The sequence below is a fragment of the Diadema setosum genome, chromosome 1 (genome assembly GCF_964275005.1).
Source record: "Diadema setosum chromosome 1, eeDiaSeto1, whole genome shotgun sequence".
NCBI lineage: Eukaryota > Metazoa > Echinodermata > Echinoidea > Diadematoida > Diadematidae > Diadema > Diadema setosum.
Genome location: NC_092685.1, coordinates 9,299,762 through 9,326,259, shown reverse-complemented (window position 1 = coordinate 9,326,259; position 26,498 = coordinate 9,299,762). Strand labels below are relative to the sequence as shown.

At 38.2% G+C, this 26,498-nt stretch overlaps 1 protein-coding gene across 1 annotated transcript in view; it reads right to left on the bottom strand.

Moving 5' to 3' along the window:
* Positions 1-1,290: 1,290 nt before the first annotated feature.
* LOC140233969 (anaphase-promoting complex subunit 1-like) overlaps positions 1,291-26,498 on the bottom strand; it is a 43,435-nt gene continuing 18,227 nt past the window's right edge. Inside the window, exons 20-47 of the mRNA XM_072314059.1 lie at positions 25,789-25,937; positions 24,687-24,765; positions 23,888-24,180; positions 23,229-23,422; positions 22,200-22,277; positions 21,508-21,597; positions 20,808-20,919; positions 19,913-20,053; positions 19,236-19,285; positions 18,688-18,872; positions 17,976-18,067; positions 17,360-17,446; positions 16,384-16,514; positions 15,635-15,713; positions 15,085-15,159; positions 14,200-14,276; positions 12,619-12,709; positions 11,877-11,930; positions 11,222-11,278; positions 10,423-10,643; positions 9,869-9,986; positions 9,357-9,434; positions 8,724-8,867; positions 7,733-7,885; positions 6,873-6,968; positions 5,915-6,119; positions 5,491-5,628; positions 1,291-3,609 (exon numbers count right to left, since the gene is read on the bottom strand). Of these exons, the coding sequence (XP_072170160.1) occupies positions 3,509-3,609; positions 5,491-5,628; positions 5,915-6,119; positions 6,873-6,968; positions 7,733-7,885; positions 8,724-8,867; positions 9,357-9,434; positions 9,869-9,986; positions 10,423-10,643; positions 11,222-11,278; positions 11,877-11,930; positions 12,619-12,709; positions 14,200-14,276; positions 15,085-15,159; positions 15,635-15,713; positions 16,384-16,514; positions 17,360-17,446; positions 17,976-18,067; positions 18,688-18,872; positions 19,236-19,285; positions 19,913-20,053; positions 20,808-20,919; positions 21,508-21,597; positions 22,200-22,277; positions 23,229-23,422; positions 23,888-24,180; positions 24,687-24,765; positions 25,789-25,937 (3,368 nt within the window). The 3' untranslated portion in view covers positions 1,291-3,508. The remainder of the gene's footprint in view (positions 3,610-5,490; positions 5,629-5,914; positions 6,120-6,872; positions 6,969-7,732; positions 7,886-8,723; positions 8,868-9,356; positions 9,435-9,868; positions 9,987-10,422; positions 10,644-11,221; positions 11,279-11,876; positions 11,931-12,618; positions 12,710-14,199; positions 14,277-15,084; positions 15,160-15,634; positions 15,714-16,383; positions 16,515-17,359; positions 17,447-17,975; positions 18,068-18,687; positions 18,873-19,235; positions 19,286-19,912; positions 20,054-20,807; positions 20,920-21,507; positions 21,598-22,199; positions 22,278-23,228; positions 23,423-23,887; positions 24,181-24,686; positions 24,766-25,788; positions 25,938-26,498) is intronic.

The following is a 26,498-nucleotide window of genomic DNA, read 5'->3' as shown; positions in this document are numbered from 1 at the left end:
CACAGGGATTCCATTTCATAGTTACGTTGACTTGGATAAAGAGTACAGTCCAAGCAAGCTTGAGAGGTACAAGAGTTTGATGAGAATTGATCAAAAAAGCAACCAAATTGAAATGTTTCACACTTTCAAGCCAGGTACACTAATCACAGTAACATATGTAAATGAAATATGTAGTGAATTAATTAACCAATTTAAATGATTATTGAAAAAGAAAGGGAAATTTTATTCCGAATTTTCCAATTAGGTCCAATGGTAATGGCACCTTTCCAACTGTTAATCAGATTTGACTGTATGCATTAGAGCCAACTTGATCAAGATGTGGAGTGGCACATTTAAGGACATGTTCATCTTTATAAACATGTGGATCGAGTGAATGCAGCAATATTAGAAGACCGCATCAGTGAAAGTTTGAGGAAAATCAGACAATCCGTTCAGAAGTTATGAATTTTTAAAGTTTCAGTGCTGCCATGGCTGGATGAGAAGACTGCTACAGTTTGTAATGTCACATGTGGAGAACATCATAAAGGAAATATAAGAATAAGTCAACATAATATTGTTCACTTTTCTTCCATAATAAAAGAGCACTTGACTTGCCTCTTTCAGAAGGCAGGGGAATGATATTACCCTTAACATACATCAGTAACAAGTCAGAGGAATGAGAACTTTTTCAACAAAAAAAAATGACATTTTGTGGAATTTATATTTTCTTTTTATCATTCTGCGCATGTGACATCACAAAATGTAGTAGTCTTCTCATCCAGCACTGAAACTTCAAAAATGTATAACTTTTTCATGGATTGACTGATTTTCCTCAAACTTTCACTCAGGTGTTTTACTAATATTGCTGGATTCACTCAATCCACATGAATATGAATGTTAACTTGTCCTTTAAAGTTAGGTGGCCATTGAGGAAGGCATCAAGTCCTCAGAGGAAAGCAAACCACAAAGACTTGACGGTCATCTGAAAGATGAGGTAATGATGTTAAAGTGCATTGTGTATTAAGGGTGGAAGTGCTACTGTTTTGTGTGTGTGTGTGTGTGTGTGTGTGTCTGTGTGTCTGTGTGTCTGTGTGTGTGTGTCTGTGCCTGTGTGTGTGTGTCTGTCTGTGTGTGTGTGTGCCTGTGTATGTGTGTATGTATGAGTGTGTGTAGAAGACATATGAAGATTTAAAAAAAGGAAAAAAGAAAGGATGTGTAAACTACAGCTGTGTGTGCCAATTAATGGCTGGATTACATTGGTAAAGAAACAAACAGACGTAACAAAACACACAACTGAACATCAAGTTTTGATATTTCATATCACTGTCTTTATGAAGTCATATGTACACTGTACTCACCAACAATGTGTTATAACACAAGTCTGTCATAGCTTGTTTTGTTTTGTTTTTTTGTTGTTGTTTGGTTGTTTTGTTTTGTTTTGTTTTGTTTTTTTTGGGGGGGGTATTTACATATTGACAGTCTGAGCTGAGTAAGATATTTTTTTTTTCTCTGTTCTTGGTCTTAATTGCATAGGCCCTTCTCTTCATAACAGAATTAGGAAGAACTTTCCTGACTGTAGAAACCACATTAAGAAGTACTTACACAGATGTAACTAAGAGGTCATTGCAAAATTAATATTACAATGCAAACAGACAACAACAAAAAAGAGGGAGTCAAGAGAAAACAAAATATGCCATTCAGCTTTGTTGAGAATACATTATTAGCTTCAATACAAACTAATGCAGCAATGCACGTTTTCATGTTTATTGATAATGCTTTTTGCTTTCCGAGTTGGAACACCGAATAGTTGAATCCTACATCACTTGATTCAGTGGTGCAAAACATTCAGATTTTCATTTGTTTTTTGTTCAGAGAAAGGAATTGCCAATTATACAGCAGCAAAACCTGTAGGGGAACTACTTTGTAAAATAAAACAAATTCATCCTTTGTCAAGAATAAACTGCAGTATTTTGTATGAGTCTTGTAAATGTTGGTGGGGCTGAACTATTCTAAGTATCATGTAATCTGTAAAGAAAGAAAACGATATGAAGTGGGAAATTTGAGAAGCCAGAACCTTGTGTTGTTCCTGTATCTTTCTCCTAGGTTGTAAAGCAGATTATTATGATGGTATGATCAATTAGATTAGCAAAACATCCACCCAAAAAGGCCTGACAGATGCATATAGGGTTTCATTCCATCATTACCTCAAGCAATTCGATTTTTCATCTTAAACCAACTTTCCCAAAGTGTGCACAGCAAAACTTGAGGCTAATTGATATTTTATACCACAATACTGATTTATGTGGGGAGGTGTGATATTCTATTATCCTGACCTGCATTAACTCTATGTGAAATACAAAAATAAATTGTCTTGTCAATACAAACATCATGCACATACAACTGATCAAATATCACATACAGTTAACTCAGCAGAGGTCCAGATCCTTTGTGTTTCACAACAAAATTAACAGAGTTCCTTTCCTTGGGCAAAATTCACCTCCCGCATTGTGATCACTACACATTTTGCACATTTACGTCTGAAAATCCAACTTTGTTGTAAGAAAATCAACTTAAATGACTTTGACTGATGCTCAGTTGTCAGTATTAATTTCATCTTATTGCACAAACACCAAACTGAACCTTGACCCTGAACTTCTTTGACTTTGGCAAAAATCCAGCAAGAAATAACTTTTGTCACACCTGGATTTTGTATCAAATTTGATGAATACATAATCAATACTCTTTGAATTAACTAATGAACAGAAAAGTCTGAGGACAGGAAAAGATACAACCAGACGACTCAGAGTATATAAACCTGCAGCACACTGCAAATCATACATCTTGAGACAGTTTCTGTGAAAAAAAAGGATATTCCACTTGATATCTTTGTGTCCAGTGGACAACAAAAGCATGTTAAATATGTGTTACCCTTATGATTTCAATAAGGTGGAACTGCAGCTCGATCTAAGACACATGACTGAATGAAATGCACATGATTTTGTGACTGATAGTTGCCAGTGTCAAACCATGAAAAAATGTGATAAAAGAGAGAATTCTGAGCGCAAGCAAGGGATAAATTCTTTTGTTATCCCAATACATCAATGGTCAAATTCATACTGCCACTGGTCACTTGATGCACATTTATAGTAAAGGACAGGCTTTTCAATATTTGACTCATGTCAAGAGAGATGCATGCATGATCATGAATCTCCAAATTGGCAACAAAACAATCTTATCACACACAAATGTCATTCTACAGACTGTACTTCTTGATTTCTGAAGGGCAACCATTTGATCCAATGACAAAAATAAGTTTTGTTCCATGAACATACTACTGAAATGCTGCAAGTGACAAACGAAATCATTTCTTGTAACAAAAAGATAAGTTTTCATAATCGCAAATAATTTAGTACCTCTGGTCCTTATGCACATAACAGAAATTACTATTCAGCATCCATGAGGGCCTTTTGTGTTAAGAAGTCTGTCCATATGTACACCACACACTTCATAATATAATGTTCACCAAATGCTATCTTCCATTTTGAAGACACTGATAGAGCCGAAGCACCGCAGAGACTGGCAGACTGTAGTCCTTCAGAGTGGAGTAAACCGCAGGCAGAGAGCTGGCTCCTAAATATGTGTTGAGAAGAAAGAGAAACAACAAAAATAAAGAGAAGTCATGTCAGAATCATACAAATATAGCAGGATTTGTGATAGTGCCTTAATTATGCACATAGCATTCATAACAAATGGCTTCTAGTAAGCCCACCTGACATTCACTAAGCGTCTATTCTATCACAGCATAACTCTCATCTGATAAGAGATACACATGAAGAATAAGAGAGACTCCAAGATTTTCCCCCATACTCCATTTGGACTTCAGGCAGTGGACGAGCTCTCATTCACTGAAGTTAAATCAGGAAAAGTCAGAGTTGTTATTTATTGGCTCCAAAGTTCTACTTGACAAGGTCAGCTTTCCTTCTTTAACGGTTGACAATGATGTGGTTATTGCTCCATCTAATTCGTGTAGAAATCTTGGAGTATTATTTGATTCTAGAATGTCCATGTCTGTTCAGATCTCTGCTGTCTGTATATCCGTGAGGTATCAGTTACGCAATTTGGGCATTATTCACAAGTATTTAACTCATTCAGCCACAGAAAAAATAGTTCATGCTCTTATATCGTCCTGACTTGACTTTGGTAATGCACTCCTATTTCAGCTATCACAATCTCAACTTTCACGGTTACAAAAATTGCAAAATTCAGCAGCTCGCATTGTTACCCTTACCAGGAGAAATACTCACATTACCCCTGTTTTGTCCTCATTGCTTTGGTTACCCGTTGAATCTCGCATTGTATTCAAATTATTACTGTTTGTTTTTCATTGCATACACGGATCTGCCCCAGAGTACAATGTTAATTTGCTGACATTTTATAATCCTCCCAGATGTATAAGGTCATCCGATTGTAGATTGCTTTTTTTTTTAAATTCATGAAATTCTTCCGTCGAGATGTTTTCATTGCAACTGATTGACAAATTGCCCTACATCGACGTAAATAAGCACTGAATTGATCAGTGTTTTAGTAGTAGCCATGATAAAAAAAAAATACTCGAGCAGGATTCGAACCTACGATCTCCTGATCACCGGACAGGCGTCATCTCCACTAGACCACCGAGCTTTCGCCCGACAGCAAGTGTTGGTTCTAATCCTTATAGCATGCAGCGGGTACTGCTTTGTTATTTAAATTCATGAAATTCTTCCGTCGAGATGTTTTCATTGCAACTGATTGACAAATTGCCCTACATCGACGTAAATAAGCACTGAATTGATCAGTGTTTTAGTAGTAGCCATGATAAAATTTTTTTTTTTTTTTTTTTATCATGGCTACTACTAAAACACTGATCAATTCAGTGCTTATTTACGTCGATGTAGGGCAATTTGTCAATCAGTTGCAATGTAGATTGCTTGTTGTTCCAAAAAAGAAGAAATCTTGGGGGGATCGGTCATTTGCACATGCTGGACCTTACTTGTGGAATCAGTTGCCTCAAGCTATCCGTTACATTTCAAATGTTGACTCCTTTAAAGTTGCTCTCAAGACTCATTTGTTCATGACCATTTTCCAGTAGAATTGTATATTACGATTTTTTTTTTCATCATCACTATTGTCTTTCATTTTCATGTGCATGTTTGTGTAATGATATTTGTACTTCATAACTCACTTTTTCTACTGCGCCTTGAGCATGTTAGTTGTGGAATTGGCGCATTAAAAGTACCCTGTATTATCATTATCATTATTATTATTATTTATATTCAGGCTTCAGAACAGTTAATCACAGCAGACTATGCATCATATACATGTCAAGGAGCATGACAAACGCAAACACATATAAGCATTTGACACAATCATGCGGTACCCCAATCATGCCCATTTTGACTCAGACGATGAAAATTGCCGGAGCACATGCAAGCGGATGGCACTCCATTCTATGAAAACAAAACTGAAACAAACCTCTGATGGAGGTCTGGCTCATCAGGTTGAAGGAAGGGATGTCGTAAAACTGCAAGAAGACATAGAGGGCAGCCTTGTCATCTTCGTCAGTCGGCACCACACCAGACTCAAGGTAGGCCAGAACCTCAGAGCTGTGATCTACAAAGGAAAAAAATATGAACTCTCATCATACAAAAGTTGCACCATCATCAAACTTGAATTATAATGTCTAAGCTAGAAGAAAATGTGGTCTCTAACAGACAGCCATATTTATTGTTGTTGTTGTTGTTGTTAATAGTTTTGGAGGGTTTGTTTATTTTGTATTTCAGCTAAATATAAATTATAAATTTCTATCATAATGTCAGCAGCAGGTTATATGAACATGAATTATAGACCATAAGAATGATACGGGGAGCACATAATCTGAGGAGAATACAACACCAACCCTGTAGCCAGGTGTCGAGATCCGAGTCCAGTCTTGACTTCAAGTGCATACACGCTTCTGCATGCACCAGTCTCCTGCGGGTCACCTTGGCTGTAGACTCAGCCCAAGAAGTTTTGTCACTGCCATGACGGTTGTAATACGCCAGCACTAGCTTGAGTTGCCAGAGGTCAAGGGCATCCAGAGAAGACAGAGGTTGAGCCAAGGCCTACAATTTGGGGGGAGGGGGAGGAATAAGACAAGAAAAGAAATGACAGGAATGATTAGAAACAGGTATTGTATATCATCTTTGCAACATATTGCAGAAGTGTTGGGAATGGGCCAACAAGTCAAGGCATATCAATAAAAATCATACATGTATCAAAATCACAAGCACGACATGATTTTTCCTGTTTTTGCAGGCAGTATGGTTTGCATCCATGTGGTAACTGGATTTCTAGCTCATCACGATAAACATCAACTGCAAGAGATTCCCAGCAAGTTTCAACCCCATACTGACAAATACATAGTTTGCTCTTAAACTGCATGATGGAAGGATTACTTTCACCTCTTCCTAGCTTCCTAGTAGACACAATAATTTGATCTTCATAAACATCTGCATGTTTATTCCCATGTAGCTTTAAACATGATATTCTGGATTCTGATCCCTGATGGATATTTGGTAATCACACACACCAAAAAATAAATAAATGAATAAATAAATCTGGGTTCTGACAGCTGCATGCCAAATCCTGGCCCCAGGGAAAACACTACTTCTGTCGTTTTCCCCTCCACCAACATATCCATGTGAAAAGGTACAGTCGGACACAAATGTGTATATTATTTCAGCATACATACAGATGACTACATCAACATGTACCTAAAAGAGCTGTCCATAAATGATGAATGAGTCTTTAGGCCACTCTGCTGAGCCAGTGCCACAAAGTTATACAACTGTACTAGCTGTATTGCATCTCATTACCTGATGTAGATCCAGCAGGGCCGGAAGTACAGCTAGCTTCTCTTTTGTCAAACACTCAAAGAGCAGGTTCCCTATGATCTGTGCCTTGCTATTCTCCTGTCGAGGATTGGGATAAAAATCAGCTATGATTAGTATCAAACCAAAGAGCATAGTGCATTGATATACAAACAAATAAAGTGCAGAAAATCATTTTGAACACACAAAAAATCATGACTGCTACATACCCTCAGTCTACATGAGACTCATCAACAGATATTCACTTACTAGTGAATCAGTGGGAATGCTGGGGGATGATTGTTCCAATCCTTGTGGGATTCATTTAAGAGTACATTATATATCTATTGTTGTGTGAAAATTATTTGCTTCAGAATGGTCTCATATTCAAGTTATGTGCAGTTTAAGGCCCCGTCACTGGCATGCTAACCTGGAAACATTAATCTGCACAATACTTGAATACTTGAGACCATTCTGAAGCAAACAATTTTCACACAATAGATAATAATGTACTCTTAAATGAATCCCACAAGGATTGGAACAATCATCCCCCAGCATTCCTACTGATTCCTACTGATCAGTTACTAGCCATCCCCTTTAAATAATCACTTTTGTGTTCATTAAGCCTTTAATGCATGACAGATTAAGACACTTACTACACATTCATATAAAATGTCTTCAGTTACAGTTTAGAAGACTGATTTAATAGGGAAAGCGCCTTCACTAAATATTCAAACTCATTGTTGCAATTGTCATAAACAGCAAATAAGAACAGCTGATTACTGGAAACCAAACACACTTAAAAATAATGAAATTCCAATGTGGCTCTACTTCCCAAAAGACAATATGACCATGAGATTTCTAACCTCTTCATTGCAGCTTGCATCCTGCCAACAGAACTGGCGCACAAAATTGAGGATTCTGAGGTCAGAGGTGAATGACTCTATGAGCTGAAGGTCAGAGGTCATGGGGCTGGTGGTCTCGTGTGTCAAGAGCTGGGCCAGGAGGCTTCGGTAGCCCTGCAAAGAAGACACGGGCAAACAGCATTCAAACTGGGTACACTCAAATTCTCTGGCATAGTAACAAGCAATTACTTTTAGTTTGGACTCTTCACTATGCCAAGTACACTGCATGATTAAGTCATGTTTATTTAAGATTCAAAATGCTGTAGATCTGTGCTGCTTTGTTGAGCCAAAAGCCAGATTCTAAACATATCAAGGCAGACTCTCTCAAAGAATTGTAAACTCTATGGGCAATGCGTTACTGAAAAAGTTCTTGTCATGAAACAAATTCAAAAGCTTCCAGGCATCCATGTAGACACATGGTAGGATAATTTCATGGTTATCTTTTTTTGTTTGTTTGTGTGTGAGTGTGTGTGTGTGTTTATTGACAAATCATCTTCAGTACAGCTCCAATTAATACAGTACACGACTTTTATTAGAGAACAATTCTGACAAGCCCATAGAATACACACTGAATACACATCAAAGACAGACTTGTTTTAAACACTTACAAAAAAGGTTCTCTAGACATAAGATTATTTACAAATCGTCCCTATTTAAAAAAAAAAATGAATCTAGAAACTTTCAGACTTACTTTAGGAATCATGGTGGCAGAATAATTTTATAACTGCAGTCTTCTGTCACGAAGAAAATCATCCCAACTTTGATTGCAGTACCTGACACATATGACACGGTCATAGCAACACAATGCTCATGGGGGATACACGAACATGCACAAGTTTTACAGCGCTGACTGCAGTAATAATACTTGACATTTATTCTGACAACAAGCCTATAGGATACATGAATATACAGGAACTGTGTAGGATAGAGTAGAGGAAGCAGTGAGCGATACCTTAGGGTCCTCAGCATAGGAGAGATGGCCAGCCCTCTGTTTGACAAAGAGAGTTCCCCCGGCTGCTAGGAGGGCCTTGGTGGTCTCCAGGTCCTTCTCCATGTCAAGGGTTACTCCCATGTACCGAGGACCAACCACACGCACCTGATACAAAGATGGACATTGGGACATAGGTGTTATGTATCACGCAGAGAAAATGTCTTTCACTTTTGACAAGTCAAGGCTTAACATTACATTGTTTTACTGTTGTCTGAATATCTTGGTGCTTTTCTATTGCTGGGATTGAATCTAGAAACCTTTGGAAAGCAATATTTTTGCAGCAAAATGAAATCTGTGATGCAGAATCTCTGCAGTTCAAAACAGACAAAGAATTTAGGCCTTACTCTATCTCAAGATCATACGCCATAACAGCCACTAAATGTGATCCTTGGAAATAAGTTGTGTGGAATTCTGGTTGCAACCAGTATACCAGTATAATCTGAGCTGAGTCCCATCTATATGTATATAGTACATTTGAACTCAAAATGATTTTAAAAATGCATGTGAAGTTGAATCAGTAAAGCTTGATACCAATGGATCTCAAAAGAGTAAATGGACTACCATGGTTTAATACCATGTCACCGATTCTCTTACACTTTTCAGACTGGAGAGCTCGCCAATGATACAAGGTGCCATCACCTTGATGGTTGTCTCACTGTACCACTCTGACTCCTGAATAAGAAAACAGAGAAAATATTGCATTGTCATGCAATTGGGACATCATATACCTGGCATGACTCTCTCACTGGCCTGTTAGTGTTAGAGATGGCAATTATAACACATGTTACACACAATGAAAATATGACTTATTATACAACTCAAAAAATTTATATTTATGGGGATATTAGGGACAGCCTGAACAAAATGAAATACATCATGCATTCAACTAAATAGACGTCATCATCAGCTTGTGAAAATTCTGTTTATTAACGACAAATTACAGTGAGAAACAGCAGATTTAAAGTGTCACAAGGCTGAGTATCAGGTGTACTCCATTAAACATACAAGAATTAACTCATACCACACCAGCATGCCTTGTTGGGGACAGAATCATGGTTAATGGGTTAACACATCCATAACATATGAGATCAGAAATTCTCTGTTACCTTGAGGACCACCTCAAGCGGGACATAGCAGGGCTTGCCCGTCTCCACATCCTTGGGGAGAATGAGGCGGGGTTCAGCTGCCAGGACATAGAGGTGCCTCAGAGCTTGGAGATGGTACCTACCAAAGGACAAAAGGACATAACACACAGATATTACACACTGGAAAGCAGAACAGCCTTAATGTCAGGGACTTTGTACATTGAAGAAATGTCCTCTAGTTAATAAACATGATCAAGTTTATGTAATCACAGACGTTCAAGATCTAAGAGTTCTTTCTGAGGACTCAACTAAGGAAGTTCTTTTAATATTGCTTAATGGCAACAGAAAAAAGGTCATCAATATCACCTCCATGATCCTCAGATAGACCCAAAGATTGCTGCTACTCCAAACTGGATTCCAGTTTTTCCAAATCACCAGAACAGTTTTGCTAGCTGACTTGGATGATGAACTTGGCAGTCGACACTTATTGTTGTGGCTAATCTTTTTAGTTTATCACATATGACCATTTCCTAGAGTCACTGACCAAAAATATGACCAGGTCTTACGGTCATTACCGATTGCCCTTGCTGTTGCCAGGGAAACAAGGGAAGAGACTGGTGACCAGGGCAGCCACAGCCTCCTGGGTGGTGGCCAGTGTATAGCGCCCTCCACCCAGGAAGAGCAGCCCAGTGGCCATGGAGCATGCCATGTGGTTGCCGTAGGAGATCTCGTTGTGCACCCGACGCAGCCCACGGGCCATCCGCAGCAACTCCAGGTCACCTGTGCCTGCCATGACCTGTGTGAGAAATTGGAAATAAAATGTGTCATTTGGGGAAAATATCACATCAACATGGCACAATGCTTAGCATGAGGATATCATGGAGTGTGAGCAGAATCAACATTCATTGCAGTGGGTCACAAAATTCTCTATAACTCTGTTTCAAGTGATTACTAGCACCCAATAAGATAGAAAATATGTCCTGCACGTCCTCTACCTTACGTCTGCATCAATGTATTAAAGATGAATCTAATGTAAGATTATCAAGTGTAAACCAAACTCAAATGTTGGGCATTAGTTCAATTAATTGAAACCCCCTCCAGGTTTGGGGCTGAAGGCAATTAAAATAACTAACTGCTTGAATTTGGTATCTCTGTCCTCATACAAGCAACTCACGTTTTCACTGTAAGTGTATCCAGTCAAACAGCAACATTTTTTACATGATCAGTTGATGATTACAAGAAACATTACAGCATACACTGAGAAGGTTTGGCACAAGGTCTTTGTTTAACCCTCTCTGTGCCAGGGACTCCAGACAGTGATTACAATGCTACATGGTTCTCTGTGCAACGTGGCACTAAGGAATGCTAACCTACCATAGCCAGAGCCAAGAGAATGGTGTACAGACAAGTCTTGAAGGTTGTCTTCCCAGCCTGAGAGAATGAAATGAAACAACCAAAACAAGTTAGCGAGCAACCCCATGCCAATGACAGAGCACCAAATGTAGTCATACACTTATTGAGGTGCATACTTCTTTTCTTTGAAACCCTTCTTTGAGGTTATATCACACAGCAGATCTTGATAATGATGACAAAATGAATCATGTGAAACATTTTTTTAACAAAGAACAATCATCACACCATTACACATGTGTCATTCACGTTAATAAAATCCACACATATCATCAAAGGAATTTACAGCTACCACAAACATTTCAATTGATAGATATTGAAAAAGCTTCACACATATACATATAAAAAATAGATGAACTAAATGTGTGTACATGAACATAATTACAGATAAAGAGAACTTACAAATAAAAAAAATAATAAAAAAAAATATATATATATATATATATATATATATATATATAGATTTTGATACATTGAGGTGATTTGTTCTTCAAAACAATTTCACATGTGTTTGCTGGCATCAGTTTTGATACTGAAGTCATTGCAGAAGCATGTTTTTTTTTTTTCCTGAGTATATCTAGAAGAAATTTTGTGTGTTCACAGCAATGTTCCAGCTTACCAAATCAGCAACTGGTTGTGTAGGGAGGTGCATCAGTTTCTTGAAGTAGGAGAGCTGTGTGCACAAGCAGTCAAATGAATATTTCCACTGATCACATTGTTTTGAAGATTCTCAGAAATGAATTCCACAAATTAGAGATGCATATGTCTGTATGCTTAGGTCATACTATCTTTGTGTATATGGCTTACACCGAACATTAGTTCTTCTTTTTATTCAATATTTTGATTAATCATGATATAACATACAGTGTGTCTTCATGGCTGAACTTAATTTAGGAACTGAAGTGCTGTAACAGGAAATAGATTTAAATATAAGTTTAAAAAAAAAACTAAATAAAAGAGATAACAAGTGACACAAAGATTTTCAAAGAACTTTGAGAGAGACTGGCAGAGATGAAAAAATCTGACTAAGTGAATGTCTCTTCACATTTGACCCCAGTGGAAATCATTTCACCATGCATCTTGAGCATCTAACAAGATGCAGTTAGCAGATTATGAATTCCCACAATCATCAATATCAGTAAGAAATACAAGCAGATTCAGGAGTGACACTCAAGATATTTCATTTACAGCCAATATATAACAAACAAGAAATAAAAATTGTTCACAAATTTTAGAGCAAATGGTTTTCATGATGCCAATGGGCAAGGTGATGCATCCTTAAATTCAAAACTGAAGGTACATCTACCTTAAACTGTCTCCAACAATCTCAACTGTATCTCCATCACTTAGCAGACACTCACCAGGCAGGTATATGCATCCTTGTTTGCTGTACCAGCAAACCTGAGGCCTAGGGCAAAGCATGCTCCTGCTCCAATGTTACATATGGCTTGACTGGATTGGAAGGAGAGTGGAAAACAATGATATCGCATTTCATGACCTTCTCAGAAGGGCATTAAAGGGATGAACAGTTCTACTTGGATGGATCTGCATGATTGTTTGGTGCTAATCTCACTCTGCATCTCGCAATAAAAAAAAATATGTGTATATCAAATCTCATTGCACATAATATATTGTGGTTTGACATTGTAGCAGCTCAACTTTTCTCTGCTTCTTTCTCCTCCACAATCTCCTTCTCTCCGCTCCGACCTCTGATCTCTGTCTTCCACACATGCACTCTCCCTCTCTCTCTCTCTCTGTGGGTGTGACCCTCTCCGCCGTTTCGTTTTCCCCTCGACAAGTTTCTTTATCAGGTAATTATGTAGACAAACTCTCGCATGATTACTCGCGAGCCTCTGCTCGCTGGTGTGTTTATCCTCATGTTATTGATGACGGATACAATTCCTAGTATTGAAAGCCACTCCGCCCTAATATTTCTCTCTCGTGGCCCATCCCCAGACACCGCTTGATAAGCACACGACATCTGAGGCGGCCACTGTAATGGGTAAAGATAAGCCGCCGATTGATAATATCCGAACACAGTAGATCTCTGTCAAAAGTGACAAGTGATTTGTAACTTTCTTTAACTATATTGTTTCACTGCCTTCTGGAGAGGTGAGTCATCTCTCTGCTGTTCTACATGTATAAATGCCGATTGCTCTTTGTGTGAAGAGCAGAGTGTGTTACAATTTCATCATGAGTGACTTGCTCCGACAATTTGCCTCAGTGCAGAGCCTATAATAAAACATCCAATCTACAATGCACGCCCGGAGTACCTGATGTCTCATTTTTCTGTATTCAACTTTAATTAGTGAGTAGGTGTTGTTGTGGAGTGTATACTTGCAGCTGTGCAATACGAACAATACACACACACACACACACACACACACAACTACGCTCACTGAAACATCTAAACTGATATAACTGGTTGACAGAATACAAAATCTAACAATATATTCAGGTATTGTGGGAGTCCTAAAATCCAGATTTCTCACTGACAAATACTTCATGTGAAAGTGTGTTAGCTGGTGTACTGGAATATATTATTCATGTTCACTGTACACTGCCCTTTGTACACAGTTCAAATGTACACGAAAAGACGACAAAACATGGCATTTTTCATGGATCAAATTCAAATAATGAACTGGATCTTTAAGTTGATGATTTATTCTGAATAGGAGAGGCAATCTTAGTTATATGAACAATGGCACACAAAGAATACCATTCAGATGTAAAGAAACAAGCTTTTTGTTTTGTTTTTGTTCTATCTTAAGTATACAATTTTCATGCTTCCCTTCTCCAGATGTACGTATGACCAACAGAATTCACGACACTTAGCTTCTTGTCAACCCTAGACCTAGAATGAGGCTACAGACATCATCCCTACAAGACTTAATGGAGATTGTAAAAGACTGTAAAAGATGAAGAAGACATAATCTGCCCACCTCATGGTCTGGTAATCAATCTCTTCATCTCCTGACTCATCAGCCGTACTCCTCTTGAAGGCATACTTCTTCACAATCTGGGGAAGGATGAACAGTAATACTGTAAATTTACCAACATGTGAGATATTGGAGTTACTAAAGTAAAGAGGAATGAGTGGAATATTGATAGACTGATGTACAAACTGGTATCAGGGAAAAGTAGAGTGCAGATTTGACTTTGCAAACTTTGCATCGAGGCACAGACACACTCCCCTACCCATATCAGTCAACTGCACAAAGGTTATCTGATTTTGCTGAGACTCAAGGAAAGTATGTTAACTCCGCGGCTCCTAACATTCCCACATCAAATTCATTGGCCCATATTCACAAAGGTGGTTTAAATTTAGTCCATAGTTTGTGAAGATTTCTTGCATATGAATGTGCTTGACAGATTGCGTACGCCAAAAGACATCCTATAATAACAGTGTGTTGATACATGCATGTAAAAGGTATGCCTATTTCACAACTATTTTAGTCCATGAATTAAATCTTAACCAGGGTTTTAACTTAAACCATCTTTGTGAAAATGGGCCATTGAGGTTTCAAAGACAAACCAGGGAGATAAAGTGTCCTATGTGCATCTCAACAGGCAACAATCAATCCCATGTCAGGCAGACGTTTATATTCTCTTGGCAAAACGCTGAGAGATATTTTGGTTTTCAGGGAGCCTCCTGTTGAATCAGGGGGATTTGGCAACTCCATTGCCTGTATGAATTTTTCGCTGAGCAAACTTTGCTCTCTGTATAATACCAAACAAAGAAGACTTGTTCGCCAATTTGATTGTTGATGTGTATGAGGTTGATTAATGCAAGGTGTGGCTGTGTTCTCAAGTTGTAAGCTACCCACCGGTGGTATATTACTGTCCACCCACTCCGTTGTTGGTCTTATGTCATTCCACAGCACAAGTCCTCTGCTCAGGGCCTAGGAGAGAAAGACAGAAAATCAAGGCCACACACTTCTATCAACAATGTTCAGATACAACCAGGATAGAGACAATCAGAATCACTTAATACACAGGTGAGTATCAGGTACATTTTTATCAACAATGTTCAGATACAACCACATTAAATATCTCACATGCCTATCTAACACACATCGCGAATACATCCAAATGCACACTCACTGAGAGCTGCGTGGTATTACTCCTAAGGTCAAAGATGCAGATTGATTATTCATTTATTGTGGTATTCAATCATGCCTTACTGTGCCAAATGTTCTCCAGAATTCATTTCCACTTTGTCTATTGTAAGCAAAACTAAACAAACCAACACACAAACACACACATTTCCTCACTCACAACACTTGTACGCCAACTTCTGTTTCTAACTGGATCGACAAAAACAAACCACTGCACTTAATCAACAAACAATCAGTGTAGACAGACGTAACACTTTACCCTGAGCAGTAAGAAATCCGGTTTGACCATGTCCAATAGAGATTGAGTATCAGGCGCAGCTAACCAATCAGCAACGGCTCTGAAAGTTTCATGAAAAGTATTTTTTAAAACACTCCCCAAAAATATGATAGTTTTCATCAATACATCAATCAATAATCTATATTGTCTTTGTCATGTTTGAAGACAAAGAGATGAAGGAAACAACAACAAAGAAAAACAAAGTATTAATTGATCAAAGAGATTGATAAGTACATACGACGGAAAACTTACACCCACATAGATAAAGCATATATTTCATCTTCTTTGGGGAATTCAAAGTTTGGTATAATGCATCTTCCTATTACAAGAGAAACATAGAAAGAACAAATAGATATCTATCTATCATGGTTATCATCCATATTACGATGAAACAGTGAAACTACAAGACATTGAGATGAAGATCATTCAGAATCAAATGATATGGTAAATGAGAAGATTTGAGTAACACAAACAATGATCTCAAGATCGCTTTTAATAGCTTATACTTGATAGTAGTAATAAAAACCACAAAACAAAACAAAAAACCTAAACATAGTCTTCTGTTGATTATGACAAACAGATATTACTAATTACTGCACAAGACATCATGTTGTAATAAGCAAACAAATTGTAATGGGAATTGCCTATCACTTTGAGGTTAAAAAAGTATATGTGTGGGGGTGTGTGAAAACAATGCGCACTTATAGCTTGGATGACAGCACAATCCTCACCTGTTCCCAGTCTGTAGGAACATGAGGCCCAGAGCTACAGTAGCCCCAGGTGAGGTCACGTCCAGGTTGACCTGGTCCCCCTCTCGGATTTGATAGCAGGTGGACCTGAACTTCTCTTTTGAACCCCCACTCTACATAAAAACAGAATGTAGCAAAGACCAACATAACATAATTGTCACAACCAAATTTTGATGGTTTACTTCATAACTTCATACTCCTGTTTTCTTCGTAAGGGTAGCAATGATTGAAATACAGCTCTGCTTTAAAAAAAAAAAAAAAATGATCAAGCTCCTCTTTTCTCATAAAAAATATCAATAGTATCTACCAACTGAACTGTCTTATGCATACACATTTGGGTTGCATTTCTGTTTGCCTTTATTTGATTTTTACTTGGGCACTAAGGAAGAATGTAAGTGCTTATGAGCAAGCTACCACAGGACCAACTGTCACAAGCAAAATCAGTGCTGCCAGTGGACTTGAACCAAGGGCCTTACTATTGAGAGATCTTGGTCTTACCACTGGGCCACAACTGCATGTCACTGAGTTATTTGTTTTTTCTTTCTGTAGGAACTTCAGAAATGGATGAAACAAAATACGCAAATATATGATTATGTTACTTTCGAACAGTGTGGCAAAGACAGACAAAATTAAATTTCATGTAAACATTTTTTCAGAACTGCATACTAAAGTATCTATTGTTTCATCCCCATTTTGTGCTATCAAATGCACTTCAAGTATTCATGTAAAAGTATGCCACAAATACCAGAAGCAGAATTCTACATGTACATCCAAATACCCATGCTCTCCTCTAAAATTAACATTTCCTCTTTTCTCTCTTTTATTTAAAATGCACTCCAGCAGCAAGTCTATAGTTCCGTCAACCTGTCAATAGTGACCAACTACCTATACAGGCCACCTTTCATGTTCCCCTTTTAGTGGCCTCTACATGTAGATTTGACTGTTACTAAGGTCTCACCACTTGTTTCTTGTGTCCTCCAGCCATGTAGTGGTAGAGCTGATCAGGTATGTTCAGATCAGCCAGGCCAACTGCTCCACTACCACGCTGATGAGGGTAGATGGGTTGAGGGGAGGAGGAACAGGTATATACACATGTACATGAGAATTCAACTCAGGGAAAAAATTCTTACATCTGCACATAATATCTAATCATGTTGCATTTGTTTTGATACTTAAATGATAAGTTTACATGCAAAAGATTCATACTATTCACTGAAACAGCACAACTCTAATTTGAATTACTGGCATATTGATGACTCATTTGTTTCAAACTGATTTGTTTTACATGACCACTACTTGATAAAGAATCAACTCCAAAAACCTCAATCCCATTTAGTTCAGAAGGGGAAAAAGAAATACTAAGAAGACAAATAAGAGTGGATTGTGATTGTTTAAAAAAGTGATCGATATATTAAACAAAAACAAAAATTAACAATATTTGAAACTGCAGTTGTAAAACAAATACCAAGATGTCACACAGACTCTTCTGTTGAGCAAATTTCATACAAACACCAAATCCATTATTTCAGTGTTTTAAAAGAGTTACTAATACATCACTGAATCACATCACTCACCCCTAGAGTGACCATGCCCAGGGCAAGTCCAGCGGCCAGTGAGTAGGATTCACGATTAGTGCAGTTATTCAACTCTGGACCCGGAGGGCGCCCTACAATCATTACAACACCCAACAAGGAGAGAACTTGGTGACTTTGTGAGGGTGGATTGTACTACTAAAGGATATGTTGCTTATTATTCCTTCCCATACATCTGAGGGGAAGAAATTAAAAATGATCCAATGATGTCGGTAAAAAAAAAAGAAAAAAAAGAGCAACTACTTAAACAAGTGAAGTTCTTCCTCAAAAGTAGGTAAGTTAATCAAATTGACGGTATGTATGAAAGCAAGAGATTATTACACAGAGGGGCGAGGATATGAGGTATGAGTTTTCTTGAATTTGTCTGCCCCTTGTACAAATGAAATTTACAAGAATACAACTGCCGATCGACATTTTAACAAACATGTCCGCAGTTGCAATCTTACAAATTTCATTTGTACAGATGGCAGACAAAATTGAAGAAAACTCATAACTCAGTCCCAATGTACTTTGGAATTTACATGAGCTGATGCAAGGTACAGAAGAAATGTCAGTGCTGAATGCCATCTGGCAGCTGAAAAGAAAGATAAAAACAAGACTCAATTGGAAATGAACAAGTAACTACAACACAGACAAAACGGCACCTACACTGACAAACACAGGTTATGAAGCATGTGCCATTGGTGGCGCCTACCGATTTCTCCCAGCAAGACTTCAGCTACGTGTCTGTGGGCAGTCTTTTGGTAAACAAGTCCAGTGCCCAGTATGGCAGCCACCTGGACACTGTGTGGGACGTCCAGCTCAGTGGATGTAGGTGGCAGCAATGAGCTGATGTGGATACACAGGATTTTCGTGGTGGCAACGTCCATGGTACCCCGTCTGGCAACACATGACAGCAAGAATATATACATATGCAAAAGTAATGGCAAATTCAATACATAAAATAATCAATCCCATTAATATGTTCCAGCTCGTACATAAATCTAGAGTCTAGTTTGGATATCATTGATAATGAGACCACTAACTAGAGTCAAAAACCCAGGATGGTATACTTTAGAAAGAATGAAATGATGCCCTTTAACTGCAAATACTCCCTTGTCACAGCTTACAATACAACAGGTTATCTATCTTGAAAGCAGATATGACCTTCCTTCCTATTTGTTGCCTGCTGGAGAAAAATACAGAAAAAAAAAAATGAATTTTGCAGTCTAGAAATTTCATCACAATAAAGGATGAACTCACTTGGCAGCAGCTAGCCCCAGAAGCAAACCAACACTGGTCATTTCATGGCCCTGGTAAAACAATACAAAAGGAAGACAAAAACAACAATAGAAAGATGTTTCTAAAGATGGGCATTGCTACAATGTAGTACAGATTGTACATAAAACCATCTATACTTATACCACATCAACTAGAGCTGGAAAACAGAACAGAATGGAAATGAAAGTGACAAGACTTTTTTATGTGCTTATCAAATTCATTCTACACAATAACAATTAGAGAATTCATGAATAATAAAACAACAAACTTAAACAAAAGTTCCAAATTTTCTCAATATCACAAACAAAAGGCATGAATTTTCAGCCTGCTCACACTTTTTACAGAACACTTGCTCAATCATAGATATCATGACACCTTCACTTAAGCATGTGCCCAAGAACAACACAACCCCCACATGAATAAGTAAAATTTGAATGCCTTTACAAGGATGTTACAATGTATCCCCCCCCCCCCTCCTTATACTTTAGCCTCTAGTGCTTCTCAAGCTGCAGAAATTCAAACTAAGCCAGATTTGTCCTAAATGGTCAGGAGATTTCACAACATAATGAATAATTTTTCCTTATTCTGCACATTCCATTCTCAGCATGTCACAAGATTGCTAAGGAGAGAAGGTATTTGAGGATGGGTGCAGAGCTTACAGCACAGAGGTAGTTGTGGATGTTCAGCTTGTCTAAGTTTGAGAGGTGTCCATTGAGACCGAGGGCCATCAGGAATCCTGCATGCTCATTGGTCAGTTCTGTTGTTTGCGGTCTGTTGTACACAATCCAAGCTGAGTCAATCTACATTGTAAAATGAACAGAACACACACAAAAAAGAAAGGTGTCAGCTACCTACTGCTAATCATTAATCAACATATAGTACAACTTGCCAGGTCTGTACAGTTCATATGTAATTGAAATGTAAACCCGTCTGCAGAGGTCCTTTTTACTATTTCCCCTGAATGGTCTTAAAGGTATGGTATAGTTCTGGTTGAGATGAGGATCCAGATTCTAACTTTTTATGAGATAATTAGAATCCACTTTAGAAATATCAAAGAGCATACAATTTTAAGAGGAAGTCAAAGTTTACTTGATGAAAATGGGTTTTGAAATGACTGAGATATCCAACATACCAAAAACAACATAAAACAAAGTGGTCCTAATAAAAGGTGGGACCCATCTTTTATTAGGACTACCTTGTTTTTGGAAATCTCAGCCATTTCCAAACCAAGCTTCATCAAATAAACTTTGAACTGCTCTTGAAATTGTATGCTCTTAAACATTTCATACAAGTGACTCCAATTATCTCACAAAAATTTAGAACCTGAATCCCATCTCAACCAGAACTATACTATGCCTTTAACTGACAGGTTGGACTGCATTTGCATCATGTCACATTCAGCACTTACATTTAACCTCAAGAAAAATCACGAAGTTATAGAAAGGAGAGATCTGTGAGCACTAGGGGTATTGACATTTCTAGAGAACACCTCATTTCAGAGAATTTCCCCCTTCCTTTTAATTTTTCTGGAGAAAGATAGGTATCCATACACACCTGGTTATCTCCTCTAGCAATCTTGAGGCCAGCTGCCACTCCATTGTGAAACAGAGGCCAAGAGTTCATGTTGGCCGGCACATCAATGTTCACAAAGTTGATGGTGTTATTTCTGCCAAGAGATCATGGTCAAGTTTGCAAATTATCGTAATGATGGAGGGAGGTTCTCAGAAAGTTTGCACAAAAGGGGCTTGGAGCAAATCTAAATCCTACCCCTACGAAATTGACTTTGACACAAGAGAATGTCTAATTTTCTTCAGTTCTTTCTTTGTTTTTTCTTCTTCTTCTTCTATGCATGTCTGTCAGTGAATTTTGCACTTTCAAAACAAGAAACAAGATAGCTAGGACTGTTGTTTCCAGAAAATACACGACATGAAATTCTCGTCTCATTCAGAGGGATCACTGTGAAATATATCACTATGACTTATCAGCTTCACCACTTACAATAAGTTATTGCATGTTGTATTGCATTGTGGTAAATACATGTATGTGTAGTTTCTCCATAATCACTCTCAGTAAGCTGTGAAAAACTTCAAGCAAGAATTTTAAACATTTTATGTACAACTTGACTGAATCAAGGGATACAGAAGATATCAGAAGAAATCTATGGCACATCTCACACAGCACCATCAGTTGATATAATCTTCGGGCTTACATGATTTTCATACACAACTATTGAAGAAAACAGAGTTTCAAATACCTTGGAGGTGCCTTGCCCGTGAGATTCAACTTTGGAATGTGAAGAGGCTCGGTCACAAGAGCTTTGGATGTACACAGTGTAAACATTCCCCTGAGAAGGAAACAATCAAAGTGGGGGTAATTACAGTAATGTGATGTATATCATGCTGAACTCAGAAATGATAATCCAGTATTTGGTGATTCTTCATGATGATGGTAAAATTATGCAAATCAGTTTGACTCCATGTTAGGTCCTGCTAAATAAACTGCTCAAGACTTCAACTTTGGGTCATCATCAGAACTCTGTGAATTAAATTTAACTTTATTGACAGCATAGCTTGTAGGCAAATATATGAACAACATGAAGAGAGCACACAGATGATTAATGACATCAGTCAACTTTACGGAACACTACACTGGCATTCACACATAGATAGATGTAACATTTAAAGTAGGTATTTCAAACTACTAACAGTTCAGCTATGGCATGAGCACAGTCATTTTGAGTGGGTTAAATTTTGATCTAACAAAAGCCCTACAGAGCACTGAAAAAAACAAACAAACCCAAAAGCACTTTACTCTGATTTCAACACAGTGTGTATGTCAGCTACAGAAAAGGGAAGGTGTTCTCTAAACAAAATGAATGTTTAAAGAACAAAAAAATCAGGGGAACAGAAAATAAGAAAGGGTATAAGGTACATGGACCTGCCTCACCTGCCAACAGGAAGTGCCATGGTACGCTGAGATACCATCAAGAGATGTAACTCCTGTTCCTCAATGAATTCATGATCACTGCATACAATGACAAACACAACCTATGTAGAAATTTTCCAGAGTTGGTTCTCAAGCTAAAAACAGGTTTATTTAAAAAAACAAAAAAACAAAACAAAAACAAAACAAAACAAACAAAACAAAACAAAAAACAACAACATATCTAAAGAAAGTCTAATTCTCATGAGCTAGGTCCCATGTGTGACACATTGCAAACTATTTCATGCAAAAATGTGTACTTGTATGTGCACTAATCCCACTTTATTCTGCCCATATTGGAAGACCCTTTTCAACTCTAAAACACTCTGACCTATGGATAACAAATGACATTGCTCTAGCATAATATTTTCTGGTTTGTTTGCAAAACTCACGCCATTAGAGAATTTGGACAAGGTATGGAATAAAACAACTATATAGACTAGTCACCGAGTTCACTGATAAATTCACTGCGGTTCTATATTGGCTCCCCATTGCTTCCAGAGTGTAAAAACTGATATATTTTTGGTGAAGGTCTTGTTTTCATCAATGGTTTGAGAGGTTTTAAGGTATTAATATCCTGTTAGATATCCTCCAGACTGTTCATGGTGTGGGTATTCCAGGTTCTAAAGCAGCATGATACATAGAAGCAGAGCCACAGCTACATTTTACAGCAAGTTTGAACAACACAGCATTGGCTGCATGTAAAAAGGGAATCAGAGGAGTTTTTGACTACTTACGTTTTATTACAGAATTTCAAAGAGGGTATCATAAAGCTTTCTGATAACATTAAAATCATTATACATTTTATACTAAATTTGATTAAGAGGGCATCATTAAGTTGTGAAAATTACTATGATTTTCAAACAATATTTGATTAATGATCTCTCTTTGAAACTCTCTGAAATTCTGCAAATGAAAAATGGTCAACAGTATCCCTAAATCCCCTCCTTGCCATTTTACAGGTGGAATGCTTTGCAATGAAAGCAGTATTACCTTGTCTCAGGCTTCTGAGTGAGACTGATGGTGACCGGCTTGGAGGACTGGAGGATCCGCCGCACCTCCACCACCCGCAGGTCGTCAGGGAAACGGAGCCGAAGCAGCTCCTGGTCCAGATGCTCCATCCCATCCCTCTCCTCCTGCTTGGGACCCGAGGAGCTGGGACCACGAGCTGGAGCACTGCGCTGAGTCTGCCATGGAAAGAATGGGAAGTCAATGCGCCCTTACTTTATCAAAAACATCATCTACCAAAAGACAACATCACATGTCTGCTACATCCTGTAAAATTAACTTCAGTGGGTATAAAGAATTAGTGAAAAGTATGTAAAATTATCAAAAAAGACAAAGAGACTATGTCTTACTTCGGAAAATGACTAGTGTCCTAATTGGCACACTATTTGAGTATAAACAAAAGACAAGAGCAATGTGGTATATATCTACCTCATAACCCACATCTAATAATATGACACTTTGGGGAACAAATATGTGAAAAATTTAGCAGAATAAACCATCTACAAGAATGAGAAAATGTCTATCCCCTCTTGTTTTGGTCATTTACTTAATCTCATCACCAGAATTTCCACATTTTTCTTTCCCTTCAAATTTCCTTCATTGGAATTCTGCCTTCTAGGAAGTGATCACAACATGCCAAATACCTTGGTCCTGCGCTGCTTGCTACTGACCGCCAACCACCTGACCTGGCTAGCAAGGTCCTGTCGGCCAAGCAGGTCGTAAGCCCCCTGGGGCCAGTCTGAGGGCGGGTCGTCCTGGCTCTGTGAGATGGCCTCCATGAGGGGTAGGGCCAGGCCTGGAGGCATGGAGGCTAGGTCCGGTAGACTCAGCCCCACCCTGGCCATGTACACCACGGTGCGCTGAGGGGACCCCAGGGCGGGGTTCTCCCGAAGGAAGGTTTCCAGGTCCTCCTTCCAGTCAGAGTCAAGAGGAAACCCTGAACCAGGAGATGCACAAACACATGGAATATGATGGATTACTGCTATACCATGGAAACAGAATGACTGAAGACTTCAATTCAATTGCACTCGTGGGTATGTCATCTTAGGCAGCTATGCCATTCACGCTCTTATGTGGCAGTGCATGGTTAGTGCTGAGTACTTCCTCTTGTTCACATTGACTTAAATTTTGTTTAACAGATAACCAACAAAAAAAAATAATACCCATGTAGATAACTTTAATTGCATGCAGCCATCCCACATAAACGTAACAAAAGAAATCCACCAAATCTGATACACATTTAGTAGAGTCCATACACAAGTACTGACTAGTATTAATATACTAAATTAGTAAAAATGTAATAAATCAATATGCCAATACATACATACGTAGATATGCAAATACATAAATGCATAAACACACACACAAACAACATCAAAGTACTACGAGAGTCTTAAGTTTATGCATTACCAGAATCACAGAGAAACGAAACTACTTTCTTACCACTCATAGACTGGCGTCTACACAACTGAGTTCGCTCTGGTATCTTGGGCACACCTTCGGTCAGACAGAGTGTGTAAAGCTGCATAGAAGTGTAAAATGTGAGCACAAAAGGTATATGCTGAACTTGTTGAAAGAATTAAAAAGAAAGAGTCTTTCAGCAAATTATACAAAGCTTCCTTCTCTCCTTCACTTAATTCACTTTCTTTCATATAATGGCACTAAACTGTGATTATCACTAGCCACAATGCTACATGCATATCTAATAGTATACAACGTGAAGGAGGGTAACTTCCCTATCCCATCATGGAGAGCTTTAACTGGCATGCTGCCAAGATTTGGATCAAGCTGTCAAAATGATCTATGCCTGCAAGCAGAATGTAACATTGGAGTGGTCCAGGGGGCCCGTCTTTGAACCATCACTGTGGCCTGATTGCAGACGACTGTAATGGGGTTGCTATAGTGATGCTACCATGCCTTCCTGGAATCTTAGAGCTCTATGAAGACCTGCAGACAAACAAAGTGTTCTACAGCTTGGGAGTGGTGCCGTATTGAAATACAATGCATATCACATATTTCCTGCGCTATTGGCACGATGAAATGGATTAGTTTGGCAAACCTTATTCCGCATAGACCTCTTTTCTTTTCTATAATTACAAATAGATTGGATTTGGAGGCCTGGGAGTTTTAATGTGCTTCACAGAGTTTCCTGACAAATCAAAGAAGCGTTGCAACCATCCGGAGTGTTCCTCATTTCTCTTTATTTTCATGAAATGTTTTCATAAAATATGACATTTTATAGCACAAAAGTATTCACCAAACTGCAGATGGCATTACCCGCAGCAAGAGTAACAGAGCTCTCCGTTTAAACCACACCAAACAGCGAGTTCATTCTATTGACTCTCCACAGTGATTCATCATATGAAAGTTGATTCAAATCTCATTTCATTCATCATTTCAATCATCATCAAGTCAATGGTACTACTTGTCTGATTGTGGGGGGGGGGGGGGAAATATCATTCAAGCTCCATTTCTCAAAATTGATCATCTCATCACAAGACGGCATCTGCTCTTCAATTCTGACTGTAAGGCACTTGCCACCTACCGCAATGAGCTGACTAGTTCTGGAGCACAGTCCTGCCATGGCAGGGTAGGGTGCCTGTGTGGTGCCTGATATGTAGTTGTACAAGAAGTTCTGGACTGATGGTGGTTTGGGAGTCCAGTAGCTTGGGACCTGAAGTTCTTTCTTCAGCTCTTTTGTGAGAAAAACAGAGCAAGGCAGGAGAGAGAGAGGGCAAGAAAGAGAGGGAGAAGAAAAAAAAGAGAGAGAGAGAGAGGTAGAAAAAAGGAAGATATAGAGTCAGTGAAAGAAAATATCAATGATTGTTCAGTCTTATTTCAATTGAATGACAGGTGAGGTATTACCACTTTGATCTTCCTCATCACTGTGTAAATTGCATTATGCACACAATGTTAATTGATGTGTTTTAAAAACATGCTTCTTGCATTATACATGAATACCATGTATAATGGCTAAGTATCAAAAAATGAAAAAAGATGCAAAAAAAAAAAAAGATTAATAATGACAGAGGCCAGACACAAGTTACTTGAATTGTCTGACACAGAAAAGGCATTATCTGTTTCTAGTTCAAAGATTTCTAGAATACATAGATGAGTAACAAAATATTCTAATACTCTAATACTGACTCTTTCATGCTATTGTATTTTTTCCTAAGCAATTAACATATTTACAAGTGAAAAGATAACTTATGATTCCAACCGAGGATCAACAGCACTAAATGCAAATGGTTTCAC